Consider the following 21081-nt stretch of genomic DNA (forward strand, 5'->3'; position numbering starts at 1 on the left):
ACCACTGAACCATGTACAGATGTTTAAAGATGGACACTGTTTATCAAGTGAAGAGTCTTCAAATCGTATTATGATACTTTCCATACATGTTCACAGTGCAAATGAGAGTCATTCAGGAGAGTATAGATGCAAATCAAAAACCTATCTTAGCCCTATTCATATAACAGTGAAGGGTATGTAACATTTTGTCGTTAAATTAACAATCAAAGTTTAGCATTTTAAAGTAATGTTAAAGTTTTTACCGTTTGCAACTAACTATGCTTGTCTTTTTTATTGTGATTCAGACTGTGGTGTTTCTACAGAATATTTATTCACTGCAAATGCAACATCATCATCCCCTTTGATCAATACCACATGCCAAACTTCAACATCATCAGGTAAGTTTCTTTAGTTAACCTTACTTTTTAAATAAATAAATGAAGGCTAGCTTACACATAATTTAGTACTGTATGACGGAACAATCTAATGACAATTGTAAAACAATGTAATGTAATGAAATTTTGCAGGCTCATTGTGTGAATAATGACTAATAAGGTAATTGATACTGAATATGGTTCCTTTTCCTTTCTGTCTTTATTAAGGGGTCTTGAAGCAAGTACTGATATGGTACATACTGTTCAAGACAGGAGTGTTTCTTATTGGATTCATAACAGTTATGTTATTAATGTATACATAACAGTATGTTTATTGGAAGTGCTGGAAATTGTACATCTTTATATTATCTACTCAAATTAAAGACAATAAATCAAGTTTTCCATGTTTTCTCTTGCATGCTTTTATCTAGAAGAATTGAAAATTTATCTGTACGGTGGTGAATTTCTAAGTGTCAGCCACCTGCTCAGTGTCATTTATAAATTCAATGTTTGATGTATGAATTTTAACAAGTGCAGATCACAGCATACTGGCCACACCAATTCATATTTCTACATCATATGCAATGTCTCCCTGTAAATATAGTGAATGGGCCTTTAGAGAAATGCGAAGTTGTTCATTTACAATGTACAAAGTTTTTTAATTTAATACTTAAAAGTCAAAGTACTGTATTCTCTATGTTTTAAAGCGAATAGAGCATTCATATATTTGGAAAAGTAATTAAGTCATATCTTAATGATAAGATGTAACTGAATTAGATAACATTTACAATGTTCTTTGCAAAATAATTTACCAAAAAACTCAATTGTAGCACATACAATATAATGACCGATTTTGAACACGTGGTGGTGCCAGTGTTCCTTTCACAACTTCTTTTCGTGCTTTATTCACAAATTTCCCAAGTGTTCCCATTCTTATTTCGTAACGTTTGACAATCAAAAGATATTTTGAGATATTAATACAATTTGTTTCCTGAGATGATCATGATGACATTCTGTAAAATATTCTAAATTATTCAGTATTTTCAATTAAATTAATAAAAAAAAAAAGGTTAGACGTAGCCTATAGGTTTTTAGCGTTTTGCTATATCAAAACTACGGTCTCCTGATGCTTTTGGCAATCTCGAATCGTCTTTTTAATTAAATGAATTTAATAACTAACATGAGAATGGGTACACTATCAAGATGTGACCTGAACTTTTTTTTTATGAGATTTAATACTTTATATACTTTATTAAACTGTCCCTTAACTAACCCTAGCTATAACAAAAAAAAAACATGGTTACTAAAGAATGGTTACCACAACATATCTGTAGCTTTGCTACAAATACAAACAGTTTTGCCAATGGTAATCCATACACTAAACCTGACATGTTTCGAGGTACTATTATGAGATGCTACCCATACATTAAGGGTGTACCAAAGCTGTAACATGGGTTTCTTATCTATAGACACAGGAAATAACAGACACAATGCATAGTTTTATGTAGGACGAGGGCTCTGTAACATTGGCAAGCTAAAAATACTAGCACACACAACAATTTGTGGGAAAGATAAAAAATTTATTTTAGCTTTCTTCTGAGAACATATACAAAGCTGTCATGTGAAAAACATCCACACAAAGTTGCTTTCGCTTATACAATACTTGGAGTTGACATAAGTGGAGGATATCAAATTATTAAAGCATCTGTACAGAGGCGAAATCAATTTCCTTTAGTACACAACCACTAAAATCAACTTTGTAATATTTTTGTCATCTCAGATAAAAACTGTCCCCTGAGTTTCCACTTTTGTTGTAATCTTTTTGACCTCCCTGGGTGTAAAAAAAGCATAAGAAAACAAGGCCACCACAACTATTGGTCCTTCAAAATGAATGTAGCCCAAGCATTCTCATGCAGCGAGGGTTCAGAACGTTCTATGAAAAACCAAAAAAGAAAAAAGGAACAAGGTCTCAGAACGATCAAGCTCAGCATATTCAAAATAGTCTCTTTCAAGGTGGTTTCCACCAAAACAACAAGGAATCAACTGTATTTCCAGAAATTTAAACGACAAACATGCATACATAAAAAACAACGCATTGATGTCCTGCAGTAATAGTAGGCCACAAAAATGGGCCTTAGTTTTGCTCCTGTTGTTGAGGTTTAATCAAACATGAAAGTGTTTACAACAAAGAACATTTTTGGAACGACACCTTGAAAAGAAACAAAAAGCATTTTTGAAGAAACTGAGCATTTGGTTTTGTGCATCCCAACTCTTTGAAGACCCCAAAAAATAAAAAAAAATTCAACATTCACACCCTATTTTTCGTACTACAATAACCTAAAACAAACTTAAAAAGGTAGATGAAAATCTCCCTTTGCAACACAAGACAGAAAAAAAAACAAAAAAAGAAGGGGGCATTGAAAATAATGCAGCAGCATGGCACATTGTTGTCTCTATAGAGGTTCTCATATATTTGTAGATTTCACCTATTGAAGTCATTGACAGAGCACACAAACACAAGTTGCATATGCGTGTTCACAATGACCAGCTGAATGGTGAAAATAAAAAAAAGTTGAAAATCCAAAATGGTAGAGAATTTCTCAGAATTTGCTGCAGAATTGACCTTTGTCAGTTCCTCAAAAAACCCCAACTTCATAGGAGACCAAAAAAAAAAAAAAATAAGACAAACGGGAAGAAATAAAAGAAATTGTGCAACCAATTCCGTTTTTCCTGAGAGGCTTTATACAGAAGTTACACAACACTGCTCAGTCTCTCGGATAAAGATTAATCCTGGTGCTGGAACAAAATTGAATATGAAACGGAGTATGAAATATTAAGAGCTTTTTAGCACGCTAATCCACCTTTAAAAAAATTAGCTTTGGTTCCCAAATCAGGGACATATCCTGAGTTTCTGCTGAAAACAGCACAGATGTAGCTGACATTTCTTTGGGAGAACAAATTACAGTAACACATACAGTAAGTGGCTGAGATTGTTAAATAGCAAGTAAATTCAGCACACTCATAACCCCACATGTAATGGCTGCAATTTCTGCTTTGGATTATTTAAGAAATCTCTTTCAGTTGCTGCTACCCCTCAATCAACAGCTGGATTTTTGGATGGACTAAAAAAGTAATAAGTCAAACAACAAATGACTTCTGCATAAGTACAAATGATATTGTTGCTGGGTATCGGTTTACTAAAGCTTATAAGAAATTATTAAAAATCAAATACAGCTTTAAACAGATGAAAAGCAGCTCAACTTGAAGTCCTTTGGTTTCTTAAATTTAGTTTGGGAATGTTACATCAGCAGAATCCTGGAATTCTCAGACATGAACAATTACCTATTTGCAGCCACGGCAGCCGTTACCCAAACCAAAACTATGCCCGCAGGGGACCTTTTAGGCTCATGCGCCTTAAGTGCTACAAATATGAGAGTTCCTCCCACAAGAGCTTACGATCCACAAAACTGAGCGGATAGAGAGGTCTAGCTAAAAATTCCCACAGAGGCCTTGAAGGCATATCCGAGGTCAAAGAGCACAGCAGAGGTCAGGCACAATCGCCCACGATAACAAGAGGGGCAAGGAGCTGGCGGAGATCGGCTGCGCACACCGGCCCTCTGTGCTGGCTCCCTGCAGTTCTCCTGCGGAGGGCCAGCTTGGACCTGGAGGAAGGAGACATCATCATGGAGCTGCTGGAAAGGAGACAGGGGGAGGAGAGCTTCTTCTCTAGCTGCAGCTGTTCCTCACTTTCTTCCCTCTCAGACAGTTGACGGTTCATGGCAACAGCCTGACCGGCAAAGAACGTCAGGTCTTGAGCACGGCCGCCCCTGGAAAGAAGACATTAAAGGTGTCAAGATGATGAAAGCCAACACAAGCCACAAGTAAGAATTCTTCAAGTAAGAATTAGTTGCTTAAGGTCTTATGTATAATAAGATGAAGAATTAAAAGGGACCATGCCCACCTCTGATGTAGTATGGATGCAGACACAGTATTGGGTGCACACTAAGGTAAAAGGAATAGAAGAGAAATTAGTCAATAAAATTGTTTACACAGTTCATCTGTAAAAAAAGACAATTTATTACGGACTTCATCCTGTTTGTTTCAGTTTCTGAAAACGACAGCGCTATTGCTCGTGTAAACAACAAATGCACAAATCTGTAAAAACTGTGACGTTATGCGCATACATATTACATGTTTGACAACCATAAGGGGGCGTGCACACCAAAGCTTTTACACCCGCGGCCGGCACATGTTTTCAATTGATGGAAAATCAGTTTTTTTTTAAATAAGCCAGCAGCTAGCGTTTTTTTTCGGCACTGAGAGTCGAGAGTTGAAAGAGATTCAACTTTGGGTGAAAAGCTCCACTCGTCAATGTCAGTTCTCACATGGCCGTCCAATCACAGTGGAGGGGCGGGACAAGTATCAAAACAACCAACCGGCTCACAGCTCAAGTATCACAGCTACCAAAGCACTCGGCTCAAGAAAGCTAGTATTCAGCTAAAAAAACAGCTGCAATTGGTGTCCTCCAGGCGTTTTCAGCTGCATTTAAAAGTTTTTGTGTGCACAACCCCTAACATAAAGTGCGGCCTATAGGAGTGCGTTTGTGCTGCTGAAAATACTGAGATTTATAACCCTTCTCCAACAAAGCTTAAAAAATTTAGCTGCTTTATATTCCAGGGTCACTAGTTAGCCAAGAGGTGCATTAGAAATAGTCACAGTGCAAACCAATTAACTGTCTGTAACCCGCTAGAAAGGGAGGACAATAGACCTACCCCATTGACCCATGGGTGCTGCAGCACTTGAGCTGCACTGAGGCGGTCTTTGGCATCCCGCACCAACAGTTTGGAGATGAGGTCTTTGGCTGCAGGTGAGATACGTGCCCAGTCCTTTTCTGGAAACTCGTATTTACCTTCTTGAATACTTTCAAATAGCATACTCTGTGGACATATGTTGATAATTGGAGATGACTTTCATCAAACTCTCCCAGTGAACTACATGCATCATATCTCGCATTTGATGGGACTAGTGGTGTGTACCTGACATGCTTGGCAAGGCTCTCCCCAGTCCCAACCGCAGTCTGTTCCACAGTGACCCACAAAGGGCGGATATCCACTCAGCATGATATAAAGGATGACACCAAGGCTCCACAAGTCACATCGCTTGTCGTAGATACTAGCTTCTTCATTGAAGGCCTCTACCACCTCAGGAGCCATATATTCAGCTGAACCACACTGTTGAAACAAAAAACAACCACTAGAGTCATTATCTTTGCATGTCTGTGAGGATATAGTTTAGACATCCTAAGTAAAGTAGGGTACAATTTAGCATCAAGTTCTGGTTTCAAATCATGTTTACTGCATCATGTTTACAACATGTATGGTGGCCCAATCAAAAGCAACTTAATCTCAAAGTTAAGGATGGGGTAGACAACATCAAGCTAGGGCACACCCGACCTCCACTCCCTCTGCCTGGCCTCTCATTTGTTTTCATCTGCTGCATTATCAAGTTCATTGTTCTCCGTTAAGCTGGGATGGACTGATCCGATTCAGGCTTGAACGCATCAGCGGACAAATGTTCCAGCAGGGCCTACGGCCTGTACTGCGTCACATGGAAACTAGGCCAAAAGGTTGCTGCTCAGAAAAAAGGATTTAAGCTGCTCTAAACCGGTTGGTGATAAACAAGCACCATCCCTGCCTGACTGTGTTACATAACACATGCAAAACTCCACATTGAACAATGCATTATTAAACCTACCATAAGAGGAAACTGGAGGCTAGCAGTGTAGCAGGCCAGTGGCCGCAGGCAGACAGGTTTATGTTTAATGGTCGGTCGTGCAACCCTAAAGCAGTCGGGTAAACGGTTGTTACAGAACTACTGTATGAGTCTCAAATGGATTACTAAAGATGGGAATATCAAAAGGCACTGCACAATGTTTTTCTGTGGAAGGGTGTGAGTCCTTGAATGATAAAAAAAAAAATTTCACAGAAATCAGTTTGAAATCAGTTCATCCATCCCTGACAGGTCTATGGCCTAGACGTTAACCTTGCAAATAAGCTCAGTGTTCCTGAGAACAACCTGGGCCCTGTAAACAAGTTGTTAGGGTTAGGTGTCAATTAAAGGGGTGTCAATTTCAAAGAAATGTGATATCTAAGTGCTGTGGTGAAATGCAGCAAGGAAGTTATTTACCAACACGTAGAAATAGCAGAGTTACTGACGTAACACCCTTGTAATCAGGTAAAGTGTATAAGAACTATTCTAAGCTTATAAAAGATAACCTGGTTGTGGAAAGACACTTGAACCCCATTCAGCGCTGTATGCAGACTGATGCAACCATCTGTCCCATGGCAGTATGATACAGGAACATAGCACTCAGTAATTCAATAAACACAGAGGCAGTCAAATGACAAATGGGGAGGACTGCACACTCTTTTTACATAACACTCCTCTCTGTGTGGGAGAAAATGTCAGTCATGATCAGCCTCAAACCAACATCCGGTTCTTCAAGTTTAGACATGTAACTGGGTTAGTCTTTGCAAATGATTTGCTTGGCACAAGAGCGTAACAGAGCGGAAACCAAAGTGGGAATGTTTTAATGTCCACCACATTAAACAGGTCATCTCTTAAGAGTAATGGGAAACTTTAGTAGTGTTTTTTCAGTGACCTCAGCCACTGGAAGTGGACACTGACATTGCATTTGCAAACCATCTGGACACATGCAGTTTGTGGGACAGCCACAATGTTATCATAGCAAGCGAGGACTATGGCAAACCAGGGAATTTCCTTGTTCACAGTTCCTGTTAGTAAAACCATAGTTGTGGGGAAAATTACTAGATACTGTAAAAGTGTTAAGGGGAAATCTATCACAGGACAAAATTATGTGCAGAATTTTCCTTGCATCAAAAGGTGTGCTGCAAAATGTTTGGACTCTTCATGCACAGCTGTGTGTGCATCAAAAATCTTAGTTTTCCTGTATTGTATATTTATACCATGGGACTGTTAAATGCTTTATTTTGATTGGTTGAGAAATGTTCCACAGCTATGCATTATTTTTCAATTAACGCACACCTGACCTGTCAAATGTCTTAAAGGAGCATTTCACCCGTAGAAACATTAATCTTTATTGAAAGCGTGTCATATTTGTAGTCGAAATGTAACATACATTTAGAATTTGGTGCCTATTTGACCGAGAAAAGGGGTGTTTGTAGTCTCACTCCCTCAACAAAGATATTGGACTTCCTTCTTTCAATGATGCAAAATGATGATTTTTACATCATTGAAAGAAGGATGTGCAACACTGAAATCTGTATTTCTCCTGTCTCAGCGGCAACTGAGGAAATGATGAATGACCATTCAAAAACATGACTGGGGTTCTAACTATACAAAGTTTAATGCAAATGGGTGAAGTGTCCCTTTAAATTTAACAATTTTGACAAATTTGACCAGAGCAATGCCTGTGATAACTGATGTGACTCCGCTTTGCATCGTGCCACATTACCCTCTTGGGTGTGCATTATTTTCGAATAATTCAACGGCCCATTGTCAATTATCCCTAACATATACAGTATTACATATTATACATTTAAGTTGACCTACTGTTTATATTACATTACAAGAGGACATCTGACTTTTTCCTTGTTTAAGTGCTATAATTGGGTCCTCAGTGCTTCTATCAACTTAGAAAATGTGAAAAAGATCAACCATGTAACTTAGTTTTGGTAAACCATTCTCTGCAAGCAACATAGATCATTGAAATTTGGCTCCCCTTGTGATGTCAGAGGGGGATAATACCGCCCCTTGATCTGCACTAACCAACCACAGCACTACCATTTAGTGCAGAGATCAGCTCATTTGCATTTTAAAGGACACACCCAAAATGGGACATTTTTGCTCACATCTACAAAGTGGCAATTTTAACATGTTATAATAAATTATCTATGAGGTATTTTGAGCTAAAACTTCACATATGTACTCTGGGGACACCAAAAATTGATTTGACATTTTATAAATGTCTTGTTAAATGTCCCCTTTAAGTCTATTTTGTGTCTGACTATGTACAATAGCTTGGGTGTATTGAACCCATCTAGTTATTCATTTTGTTTGATTGTATCTTCTTCAAAAATTACAGATAGCAGGCTGACTTTAAAAATATTCAAGGCCATAAAAAATCATGGGGTAGTTTCCCGGACAGGGTTTAGATTAAAGGACAAGGCCTTTCTTGTATTAGAACAGTTAAGTAGTTTTTACAAACAAACCTTACAAAAAAAAACAATACAGATGTGCATCTTGAGATAAAACAATGGCACTGACTATATGTTAAGATGTCTCAGTGCAAGGTGTTTTTAAATTAAGGCAACCCAAACATGCATTTTAGTCTGGGACTAGGATAAGCCCTGTCCAGGAAACCACCTCTATAAGATGAATCTCCCCCTCATCCTTGCTTGTGAGACGTACAGATCTAGTAACTAAAACTGTATCTAAAATGCCTCTAACAGCTTCTATAGGAGAAACTATTACTCTATAGTAGAAACTCTGTAGACATCGTCAGGGAAAAAAATAAATGTGTACAAAACCACAAGCATCTTGTAATCATGTCTGAGTGCTTCAACAGCGTCGGAAAACTCCAGGGTGTGGTGAGGGAAGCAAGGGTATTTTTTTATGTAAGGTTTTTTTCATGTTCTTGATGTTAAAGGAATTCACATTAAAAGGCCTTTGCATGTTCCTAACTGATAACCGTGCAACTCTACACAAAACCGTACACTGTGTGCTTTTATCATGACACAATTCTACCACCTATAATAAACTGCGTCAAAACAGATCTCGAATCCCTCACTTATCTCATTTAGGTGAGATTTATTAACCATGACTGTAACTCTTAATAACCTTTATCACTACAGTTCTTGTTTTGCTTCAGATTTCAGGACAACAGCGTAGATAAACACTAGTCACTCCTAGCTACTCTATGCAAGACCACAACCACCACAAATGTCCCTTGGAATACATTTACGACAAACTGGATCATCTTTGCACCTCCCAGAAATAAAAAAAAGTTACTTACAGGAGTCAAGAGCTCCGGGGTGGAGATGGGTGAACTGTCGCTGTTCAATTTGATCCCACTTCCCAAGTCAAAATCACAGATCTTCACTGGTGAAATCTATAGAAAGGTACAGGGTCATTAAGAAGTTCCACTGAAAAGGATGGATGTTCAGTAATCCTACACAGATGACTGGGCCAACTTTAACACCACAAGAAAAAAAACAAATGAATATGACTGTACCCAACCTCTAAAAAAATCTGGTCAGAAATGCAGTGCATGCGTTTTCTTCAGAGTTGTCTCATGTAGAGAGAGAGACTCACCCTGTCACTGTGTTCACAGAGGATGTTCTCTGGCTTAAGGTCTCGATGTGCCATCCCTATAAGAAAAACATAATGGTAAAATCACCTATATTTGTAACATTAAGAGTACTTGACAATCAACACACAATGTCCCAACCTTTGTTGTGTAGGAAGTCTAGGGCACTGGCGATGTCCTGCACCACTATGCTAGCTTCTTGTTCATTAAAGTGTTGCCTTCTGTGTATGTGCGTCAAGATAGAACCTAAACAAAAGAGAAACGGATGCATAAAGATGACCCTTAAAAAGAAATTTATACCAAACTTTTGTAAACGTACCGCCTCTCAATTTCTCGAAGACCAAGTAAAATTTGTCTTCTTCTTCAAAGTATTCCACCAGTTCCAAAATATTTCTGTGAAAAGACAAAGTTTTAATATTACACATCTTAACAAAGTGTTTTAAAGGATTCGTATGCATTCAGATGTAGGGTCTGTTCCAAAGCTTAGTGAACTGCCTTATTGTCTATTGCCAATATAACTTGGAACCTGATAAGTCACAAACTTTGAATTCTCCATGTAGGCAGCAACACAGAAATTTGCATTTAATAAAAGTGCACATCTCTTGAAGTGCGCATGGAAGAGCCACCTTGGGCTTATTTTTATTATGGATATTGCAAGTGCATTCTTCCCAAAAGACACAAGATGCTGCTTTAAAATTTGACCAAAGCAGGTTATTTTAGGAGGCAACATATTAAATGAGACTTTAGACCACAAAACCAGTCGTAAGTCGCGCAGGTATATTTTAGAAAAAGCAAAAAAAACATTGCATGGGTCAAAATTATCGATTTTATGCCAAAATCATTATATATCATGTAAAGATCATGTTCCATGAAGATAAATTTCCTACTGCATATTAAATCTCGCAAAATCATGATTGGCCAGAAACTCAACAACAAACTTTGCAAAACCCATTCCTAGGGGATTTTCCATTCAAGTTTTTGGTATGTAAAAGCTTACAATTTTCCTAATTTAGTCAACAACGTCATTACCGCGTTAACAGTGAAGATTTAAAAAAAATTACCCTGATGGTTTTGTGGTCCAGGGTCACAAATGTGTTGTAAAAGTTGGGTAAGTTAATGTAACAAGTGTGCTTAACATGCCATAAATTGACACTTCTGGTGGCAGCTCATCAGGTTTTGAAACCGAACCATAGTTGCCATTGGACTTGCCTGTGACCCTGGCACTGATAGAGCATTTCTACCTCCCTGAAGACACGGCTGCGACTGTGCCCCGGCCTCTTCTCAATTATCTGTACAGAAGTGAAACATCACTATGAAAATCCAAGGATGGACAAAGAGTGTCAAGGCAATACAAGGTCAGAACACAAAGAATCAGTTTTGCTTCCTGGTGACACCCCTGTAAATACACATTTGGTTTTGAAGGGATGAGTGGGAAAACTCTTAGTAATGTCTTGCAGTATTCAGCTTGAATTTGTGTGTCCTTAGCATTGGTGTCTTTGTGGTTAATCCAACACACAATACATGTAGGAGATCAGTACACAGAAGACATGCCACTGCTTGCTCACCAAAGAACATTTTAGACCACGTGACCATCAGGCTTTACTTTTATATCCAAGTGAAAAACGTGAGTAAGCTTTTCCATCTGTTGGTCAAATAGATACTATAAGAGACCATACCGCTTCAATGTTTTCTTTTTTCTAGAGCTGAAACATTCATACAGAGCCATCTGTCACAGCACAAACCCTATCCTTACATTATGTAATGAACAACAAAGCCAAGATTTAAAGCATGTTTCCATGGTCAACAAACAGATCTTATTGTGTTCTTTAAGCATGCATTTTTTTCTTCTCTTCTCTTATTAACACCATGTCAGCTTCTATGGCTATGTTCATGGTGAGAAATAGTTTTTAATTGTATAGAATAAAACTAAAAAGATTGTTTGGGGTTCATTTAAAAAGTCTAAAAACTAAGACTACATTTGGTTTGGCTCGGTGAAAGATGTTTCCAAGCATACATCTTTTAAGACAGCACTAGGCTAGGTTAACAGCTTGTTTTGTAATGGGAGTTTAAAAGTGTAGTGTGTGACTTGTGCATCATCATCATCATCATCAACAAATAGAACAAAAAAAAAATGATCGTAACAAAATCAATCAATCAATCAAATCATGTTAAACAATGATTGCTTTCTCCCGTATCTTAAAAAAAAAACCACACACGTAGCCCCAAACTCCCACCATCACTTGACCTCATGTAATTATGATTGGCCAGAATTTGTAAACAAACAATGCAATGCTTTGATTAAACCACAGTACCATGCACACTGTTAACATTTTAAGGGAATATCAGCCTACGTATGCCACATAGTGTAGTTGTCTCTAAATAAACACGCACAAATTTACACAAACGTCACCTTTAAATGCACACAGTGTACAAACATTGAGACTATTAATCATGTAGTCTGTGCTGGTTGTACAGCTGATACTTGCCTTAACTGCATATTCTTTATTGGTAATCAGATTTATGCAGGACTGTACGACAGCATAAGCCCCTTCCCCAAGAACCTCATTTTGCAATTTGTAAACATCTGTAAGATAAAGGAGAAAAAGTCATACAGTAAAAGTCAACTCAAGGGTAAGGAGTATAAGAAATCAACTGAATGGCGCTTGCCTTCAAAACGTCCAGAGAAACTGTCAGTGGCTCTGCACCTTTTCTTCTTCTTGTTTCTCTTCTTAGCATCCGGGATGTCGATTGGCTGGCTCGATTGAACGTCTTCAAAAACATAGGGGGTGGGAAGAGATTCACTGAACAGTTTTTATTCAAACGCTTAAGATAAACAAACTGTGGCAAATCAATCAATCACTCTAATCTGCTATGAACTTTGCCTAGGAACGAGAGATAAGTGATATCCTCATCAAAATAACTTTAGCCACGCCTATGTAAACCTTTGAGTTTGATGATAACAGTACAAATGTGTCAAACCTGGTCTTGGTGGGCAGTCAAACTTTAAGGATGAGTCAAGATGGGATTCCGATTCTGTAAATTCATGAGTCATGAAAGGGTTTCGACCCTGTGTAAGGGAAAAGGAAGACAGGTGTCAAATTATAGTAGACGTCTTTATTTATACAGGTCACAAGATGCAGACGAAACATTTGGCAGATGCTTTTATCCAAAGTGACTTACAGTGCATTTAAGCCATATTTTATCATCACTACAGGAAATAGTAAATCAGGATAAATCAGGATAACAAAAGCTCCTTATTTGTTACAGACCTTGAAAGAGCGATGGAATCCTTTGATCTCCGTGATCTTGTTTTGCACCATGTTTAGAAATGATCAGATACTGACATTCAGCTCGAGTCGATCCAGTTACTGATTACCTCAAGGTGGTCGTGCAAGAGAAAACTCCTGCATACACAGAAAAACAAACAGAGCATCAGTATGGTCTGGACTATTTCTTTCTTAAAAAAAACAAAGATCACATGAAATAGGCGTTTCATTCTCATTCACAGATTTTTTTTATATTTTGATGCGACATTCCTAAAGACATAGACAAAGACATCCAAGTTAATTAACTAGCAAAACACATTTGTGTCTCTACTTAGTTTAAGTTTACAAGCTTTCTGCGCTGCATGTAACGTTTTTGTGGTCAAGTTGCACGAAGTTGGTTTGGTCAAAAAAGTTCACCGTGTCGTTGTATAATATATAAAGAAATGGGTTTAATTCTTACCACGTATTAACCGTGAGGCGCCAGCGTTTACGCCGTTGCTCCAACTCACCGTCAAAAAAGTTGCAACTAAACGTTTGTCAATTGTAGACTAATTTAGCAGCGCACAACAAATATATAACTTCTTATACATCGCTCCGCCCACTAAGTACTGCACCACCAATCAAAATCATTGATTTGAACGAAGAATTAACAACTTTAAAGGACTATTGGATATTTCAATTACATGGGCGGGGAATGAAGATAACGTAATTTATTGTGAACAAAGCAGGACGGGTGGTTACAGCCCCATCTTCTGGACAGTGAAGAGATTGATGTGTTTGACATTAATTACTCTGCTGTGTATCAAATATAATTAAATTTTTCTAGATTCTGAAATTAAATAAAATGACAGTGAAAATAAAATGTTACATAAAAAACTTATGTCGTTGAGTCGGAAACACTGGATTATAATTATAAATTTAGTGTTTTTGTGATAAACCTTGTGAGATACTTTATAGAGAGCCCATAGCCACCCCACATACAAAAATTTTGTTTTTTCTGTCGAAAAGGATACTTTGACGGGTAATGAACCAATTTTCTCCATTATCTATTTATATGTAGCATAAATGATGTTATGCTATTCATGATCACAATTAAATTGAAGGATACCCAACCCAAATAAAAAAGCTATTTTCATTTATCGCGAGTTATTACACATCTACACATATTTGTAAAAATACACATAGTTAAATGCTTTTGTTATTACCAGTAACAGGCACATTATAATAAATAAACATAACAATGATTTCATATTAAGATATGTGTAACAATTTGAAAAACAAATATGAAAAAGAATAAACAATAAAAAAATGATGTAGAAAAAAAGAAACAATCTCAAATGTTTGTCAATAATAATCCAAAACCATATGATGGACAACGAGAACACGTATTCTCGCGATATTTAGATAGACATGTACCGCACGTAGCTAGGGTGGAAACCGAAACCAGATTAAGCAGGATGATTATTTTGATGAATTAATGTCTAAGAAGAGGAAAAGGAACTTACAAGAAAACGTCAAGGAATTTATACACAGTAAGTCAGGTTATAATGTACCATACATGTGTTGCTTGCTCATAATTTGAAAGCTATCACTGTAATGTTTTTGTTGCTGTCTGCTTGCTAGCTCGTGCGTCTGAATTGCGCGTGGCTACTTACGCACGTTTCATATTGTTTACAAATATTGTCCTTTTGGTTTTATCAGTAACGTCACTCGCTTGCTCTTTTTTATATCTGCTGTTTGCTTTGACGCCAACTGTGTTTTTGCTCTTTGCACACCAAACATTAGAACGAACTACATGCTAGCCTATTCATTAAAAGTGTAGATGTGCCTGTATGTGCTATGACTTACTTAACTAGTGCAATTATAATTTATGTGTACAGGTCTGGGTTGGAATTTTTAAACTTAAGGACCTCAACTCTAAGCAATCACAATGGAGGGTATGTTAGTAAATAATTCCTGGTCAAATTTAACCATTGATGCTATACTTGCTTCAATAATCAACATTGCATGTTCCACTTTAGGCTGTCAGATGTCCTGTTCATTTTATGGGTGCAAGAGGACCTACAACAGTCCAGAAGCACTGAATAACCATCTTCAGGACCATCATAATAAAAACACTGCCCAATCTCTAACTGGTATTCTCATTTGAATCCATCTCACTATATAAACATCTTTATTTTAGTCATTTTTGATCTACCATAGAAGGGTGCAGATTAAGAAAATACTATGTATGAAATTTTATATTATATTATATTCATATTTTATTTTATGAAATATTAATCTTTGAGAACATCCTTACAAAAGTCATATAAAGTGTCGGGCCAAAAATGTGGTGTCTCTTTGTTCTCTAGGGAAAGTTTTCCTGTGCTCTCAGATTGGATGTGATGGGTCATTCAGCAACATGCAGCAGCTCATGGAACATATGAGGCATCATTACAAGCCAAATAATTTTTTCTTGTAAGTTTCTTCAGTTTGCTTTGTTGGTGAGGAAAACCATTCATGCCATTTATTAAATTAAATGTGTGAATTTTTTTGTTTTGTTTTTATCACTGAAATAGTTTTCTATGTTTTCTTTCTTAGTGATTTATTTTTACATTAAAAGTACACGTGCAAGTATTTCAAAGTATTTTTTTGTCTTTTAGGTGTGAGAGTTGTAGGGCCAAACTACGCTCATACCGCACCCTTCTCAAACACCTGCAAACCTGTGCTAAAGTTGCAAAGAACAAGGCTGCAAAGATAGAGACTGGAACAGCACCTGATGCAGATCCCGCTGGTGTTCCACTCACCTCTAGTGACATGGAGACGTCTGGATCGTTCTTGGCCACAAATGATTTGGAAGATATGGAGTCTATGCCCACTTTGCTCACACAACCCCCAGCAAACATACCAGTGACCCAGCAGTCTCCAGAAAACGATTCGCTCACAAACCCTGCGCCTTTGCTCCTTTCTACTCTTAACCCTGCTTCAACCGAAAATCCTCCCTCTGAATCCGAAATGACCTACAATTCCCTTCCACCAACTCTGTCTCCGGTTAATCCAGCCTATCTATCAGATTCGGGCCATCAGCAGCAGCGTTCTCCCAGGTCTGGTCCTCCCATTCTGTCCTCTTCACTATTACTGCCATCATCTCCAGGATCAAATGCGGTTTGGAGGAAGAACCAAGGTGAATGGATCTTATAAAGCTTTCCTCTGTAAGTGAGGAAAGATGTCTTAAATCACAATGTTCCTCAAATCATCTTACATTTTAGACTCTATTCACTTGTGTATTTTACAGTTTACTCAACTTATCTGAGTTCCTTTGAAAGTGAATTTATAAATCATTTGGGGGGTGCCTAAGCCTTGGCCTCTTTGAGTGAACTGTTTTGTCATGTTGCACTGTTCTGCCAGACCCACCCAGGCCCCAATTGCACAGATGGAACTCTCCAAGCAGTCAGAGTTTAAATAGAGATGAAGTCCAGGTGAGGCACAAAAATCAGATCTTCCTTCAAATGCTTTAGGTGCTAATCCTTCTCCCCATCCCTCCTCTAACCGGGCTCAGTGTTTCCCTGGGTGTACCATCTAGTTGAACCATGCAGCTGTGCAACTCAGTCTACTCCCATTTGATATTTTATGCATACATACAGGGTAGAGATGCATCACGATTAATCACGATTATTCTATAGAAGAATAAAAGTTTTTGTTTACTGTGTATAATAATTATGTATATATATTTAAATATGCACACATGCATGTATAATTTTTAGAAAAATATATATTTTTATATAAAAACTTTTATTCTGCTATAGATTAATCATGATTAATCGTTTTGCCGATCTAATACAGGGGGTGCACAAACAAATGAAATAAGACATCAGAGAGTGTGTTTCCCATCAGCATTCTGGTGGTCATTTCTGGCAAGAAATAGTGCTGGATCCTAATTTATTGAGTGTGGAGATCTTGACTGCAACTTTGTGTCCGTGTTTATCTGCCTAAACTGAGTTACTTCACTGTTTGAACAATTCATTTTTGGGTATACAAGCAGATGTCAGTGTTGATTTGGATTATTTTTCATCTTGCATCAGTCATGCATTTATCTGCTGCCTTTTCTGCTGAAATGTTTTTGTTGCGTGTTGTCTGTTTATTTGTCTGTGAACCATCTCTGTAAATAATCATGAACATAAACTGATCTATTAATCTTGTATTTGGTATGTAGTGAGGTATTTTTACTTACTCACCCTTGAATTTTAACCTGCCAGGTCAGTCCATCAACTGTCGCATTTTGTGGGAACACACTAGAGGCCGATACACTTGCCTACAATGTGGATACTGTGCCCAAGACCGGGGGGAGATGACCGCTCACATTGAGGGCCAGCACAAGAACCCTGGGGGCAAAGTGAACAATGACCCTGGTAGGGCTTTTCAGTCATATATTTATTGGGAATAAGAATGTCATAGGCTGTGTCCATAGGTTGAACACTTCAGGATCTTGCCGGAAGTTAAAGGTCATTCGGGTACTTTTTGCCTACTGTTTTTTTTTTAATACTATGAATTCATACATACTGTACTACTTGCCTTACCTACTGCTTTTTGCCTATTATATAGTATGGAAGTAGGCGGTTTTGGACTCAGCCATAGTCTTTTAAAAACATATTGGGGTTGTTGTCTTCTCTCTTACACTTCTGAACAAGCTGAATTACAAAAAATGTATACCTTGTAGGGATGCATAACGATTAAAGGCAGGGTATCTAATTTTGAAAAATGTTAATGGTAGCCGACTAGCAATAAAATCACGATACCACCCTCCATTCAAATCGCCATCCAAAGTCACACCTCTTTCAAAACACATCAACAGGCACAGATCAGATGGTCACATCTCATGTCTCATTCACCAGTGATAAAACTTTGCAGTACAAAGTGAATAACATTACCAAAATAACCAACATAAACAACTCAGAATTAGTTAAAGCACACTTTCGGTTGTGTAGACGTAGTAACTATATCCAGGGGTGTGATTCTTCCGGATAAATCCGGAATTCCGGCTTTTCCGACCTGAAAATGAGGCTTTCGTGAATCATGCAAATCCATTTTTTGAGTGTGTGTGTGTGTGTATAAGGCACCGTTATAAATGACCGCATATCACTCCGCAAGTAGTCTTATTTATTTGTCACGATGGAACTTCATTCAAAGCAGAGCTCACTAAGCTTGCAGTCGGATCTCCGGCGTGTGGTAGTGGCTGCGAATAAAAAAAATCATGTGTTCGCCTACAAATAATATGAGAGGAACACATATTTCACTCTCAACCAAACTAACAAACCAGCCAATAAGAAGTAGAATAGGGAGGGGTCTTTGAGGTGTGGCTGAGATCCAGCTGCAGATGCCGCGCGGCCGCGGAGAAGTCATAATAAGTTAACTTTGTCAGCAGGATGAAGAGTAAGTATATGAAGCAGACGACCTAATTGATAAATTACTTAAATCAGTGGTGCTGGGCATGGATAGAAGGATTAGGCAGAGACAAACAGCATTTTAGTAAGAATTTAAGAGAACCTGCCAGGTGTTTGCTGCTTTGACAAAACTGTCCGTTTCAAATCAGGCTATGCCAGTAATGTAAATATCAGATTTCTCATCGAGGTGAAATGCTGTCTCGCGATATCAATATAAAGTTGCTTTTTTTGTCAAAAAGTTTGCTTGCATTATATTATTCTGTAATCACATACGTTAACGCATGCATATACGCAAATCAAATCAAACGTCATCCTGGCGAACACACACGTACGTTTGCTTCTCTTAATGGTTGGTGAATCTGGCAGTAACGCTTGCGATTACAGAATAATATAATGACAAACACAAACATTCGTGGATCTGGTTTGTGAAATGCGAAGCTCTTTACTGTTGGATGCTTTGCCAAAAGAACTATACAAAAGACAAATGCACTTGATTGCCTTTCCAGAAAGTCACAACATCATTTGAATTAAGTAACTTAAATGTTACAGTATCCACTTTAAATTCAGCGCTCAAATGTTGTAATCAATAATTAATCTGTATTAAATGCCCCCACTAATTATTCTATAAACATTAAACATGTTTTGACCAATGGCGAATCTCATTTATCAAGTTGTGTATATGGTTTGTGTGCCCTATTATTATTACAATATGCAACCAAAGATTTTACTAAAAGGGCACAAATTTGTTTACAAGAACATAAAAATCCTCATAGATGTAGTCACTTATTTTTACTCTCAAAATGCACCACATTGATATATTTACCTTTAAATGCACAAAATGATTTTGTTCAGTCTGATGCAGTGGCAAGGCTATATAATGGTCAGGGTGGCACTTGCCCACGCAGATTGACGATTCGCCATTCAGATCGATCAATTTCGAGGCCAAATTATATTTCAACTGTATTTCATTTTATCTATATGTGTATGTGCGTGTATGCGTGCATATGTATGTAGCCACATCATGGTAGGTGTGCCGTATATTTTCCTGCTTTTTTGTCCTTCGCCAATCACACCTATGTATATCGTTAGGCTAATCTGTAAATGAACACAAATTTCAAAAGCAACACAATGTTTCATCAAAGTAGAATATCTGAATCCATCTCAATACAAACATATCGCGTACCTACCTTACCAAAATAAACAGTGCAACGACCCTTTCAGACCTTTTGCCTCCTGCAGCTGTTTGCATCTCGTGGTAAAGCAGTAAAGTTACCGATGTTAATTTGAGTTTTTGCTGTTGTTGTTTTAAAAGATGTCTTTCATTTTGTGGCTCCTGTGCAGGCTGAAAAGTTTGCCATTCTCCCTCTGTTTACAGACAGGAGGTGAGCGCACGTGAATGCGGCAATGTTGTATGTTGTCTGCGTGAACAAGCGGCACGGTGGCATTCAAATTACACTTACGAATGAGGGACAAAAAAGGCAACATCCGTTCGGACCGAGATCTATGATTCGTCGAACATTTTTTGGCCCTACGCCTTTCACAGATGACATACATTTCTACAAATACATTTAAACAACTTAACATAGTGATTGCTATCAGGAGGATGTGAGGAGACTTTTAACCAGCATAACTAAAAAAAATGTTAGATCAAATCCCATACCCTACCTTCAATCGTGATTAATCTATAGCAAAATAAAAGTTTTTGTTTACATCATATATGTGTGTGAAATGCATATAATAACTTTGTACAGATAAATGCACTCACATGTATGTATATATTTAGGAAATGTTTACATGTATATACATTTGTATATTTAAGTATAATTTATATTATATATATAAATATAAATACTATATATATAAATGTATAATTGTAAGAAAAATATATATGCTTGTGCATATTTGTATATACATAATTATTATACACAGTTCACACATGATATAAACCAAAACTTTTATTCTGCTATTAATTAATTGTGAGTAATCGTTATGCATCCCTGATATCTTGTAATGGTTTGGATAAAAGCGTCTGCCAAATCCGTGAATGTAATGTAAATGAAGTTGTTTGTGTTTTCATTCTGATTTTCTGTGCACTTTCTTACAGATACAGACGTCGGCAACTCTTCATTACTGGCTAAGGCTTCAGTGCACTCTGAGAATTCAACTTATACGCAGCTCTAACATGATATGGGATGTTAAATGTACTGCCTGACAAAGGACGTTTGTTTTAGCTTTTGCTACAGATAAAGACATTCAGTGTTTATAAATTCACCGAAAAATGAGCGATCCAAGCATCATGGTCTGGAACTGTCTGTGTACTGTATCACTTTCAACAAAAGGAGCTTAAGTGCATGCATGCTTTCTTTCTGAATTTTTCATTTTATTCTCAATCTCACTAGTGTTTCTTTGAATAATTTAAATATTCTGTTAGTCTAAGTAGGCTAAAATAATTTCCAAAAATATTTTTGCAGCAGACTACAAACACTTTTCAGTTCCAGAGCATTGTAATGAAAATGTAACGAAAGTCAAAGGATGTTATAGCATTCTTGTTCTAAAATCAATTTCATTTTTGTAGGTTTTTTTGCCAGTCATTAATAAAACAGTCAGGAACTACTCAGTCTAAAATGTGTGATGTTGTATTTGATGTATAACATGAATTTCTTTTTGTACATGAAAAAATACTGCAGTATACT

General features: G+C 37.4%; 2 protein-coding genes across 3 annotated transcripts; one reads left to right on the plus strand and one right to left on the minus strand.

Annotated features, from left to right (window-relative positions):
* Positions 1-1798: 1798 nt before the first annotated feature.
* Positions 1799-13547, minus strand: mknk2a (MAPK interacting serine/threonine kinase 2a). The gene is made up of 14 exons (XM_065276152.2): positions 13429-13547; positions 12972-13106; positions 12682-12769; positions 12370-12471; positions 12189-12286; positions 10912-10991; positions 10022-10095; positions 9844-9948; positions 9708-9763; positions 9409-9504; positions 5390-5584; positions 5126-5290; positions 4315-4355; positions 1799-4180 (listed from the first exon to the last, which is right to left on the minus strand). Exons 2-14 carry the CDS (start codon positions 13020-13022, stop codon positions 3901-3903), a joined length of 1431 nt encoding a protein of 476 aa, XP_065132224.1. The 5' UTR covers positions 13023-13106; positions 13429-13547; the 3' UTR covers positions 1799-3900.
* Positions 13548-14363: 816 nt separating this feature from the next.
* Positions 14364-20994, plus strand: znf414 (zinc finger protein 414). Of its 2 annotated transcripts, XR_010541806.2 has the most exons (8): positions 14364-14500; positions 14849-14905; positions 14990-15103; positions 15320-15425; positions 15611-16131; positions 16356-16426; positions 17204-17356; positions 20493-20994. XR_010541806.2 is itself a non-coding variant. In XM_065276155.2 (7 exons), exons 2-7 carry the CDS (start codon positions 14899-14901, stop codon positions 20567-20569), a joined length of 978 nt encoding a protein of 325 aa, XP_065132227.1. In that variant the 5' UTR covers positions 14364-14500; positions 14849-14898; the 3' UTR covers positions 20570-20994. The 2 variants fall into 2 exon arrangements, 1 of the variants encoding a protein (XP_065132227.1); XM_065276155.2 differs by lacking the exon at positions 16356-16426.
* Positions 20995-21081: the final 87 nt, after the last annotated feature.

Source organism: Paramisgurnus dabryanus, chromosome 6 (genome assembly GCF_030506205.2).
Source record: "Paramisgurnus dabryanus chromosome 6, PD_genome_1.1, whole genome shotgun sequence".
In the NCBI taxonomy this organism is placed as follows: domain Eukaryota; kingdom Metazoa; phylum Chordata; class Actinopteri; order Cypriniformes; family Cobitidae; genus Paramisgurnus; species Paramisgurnus dabryanus.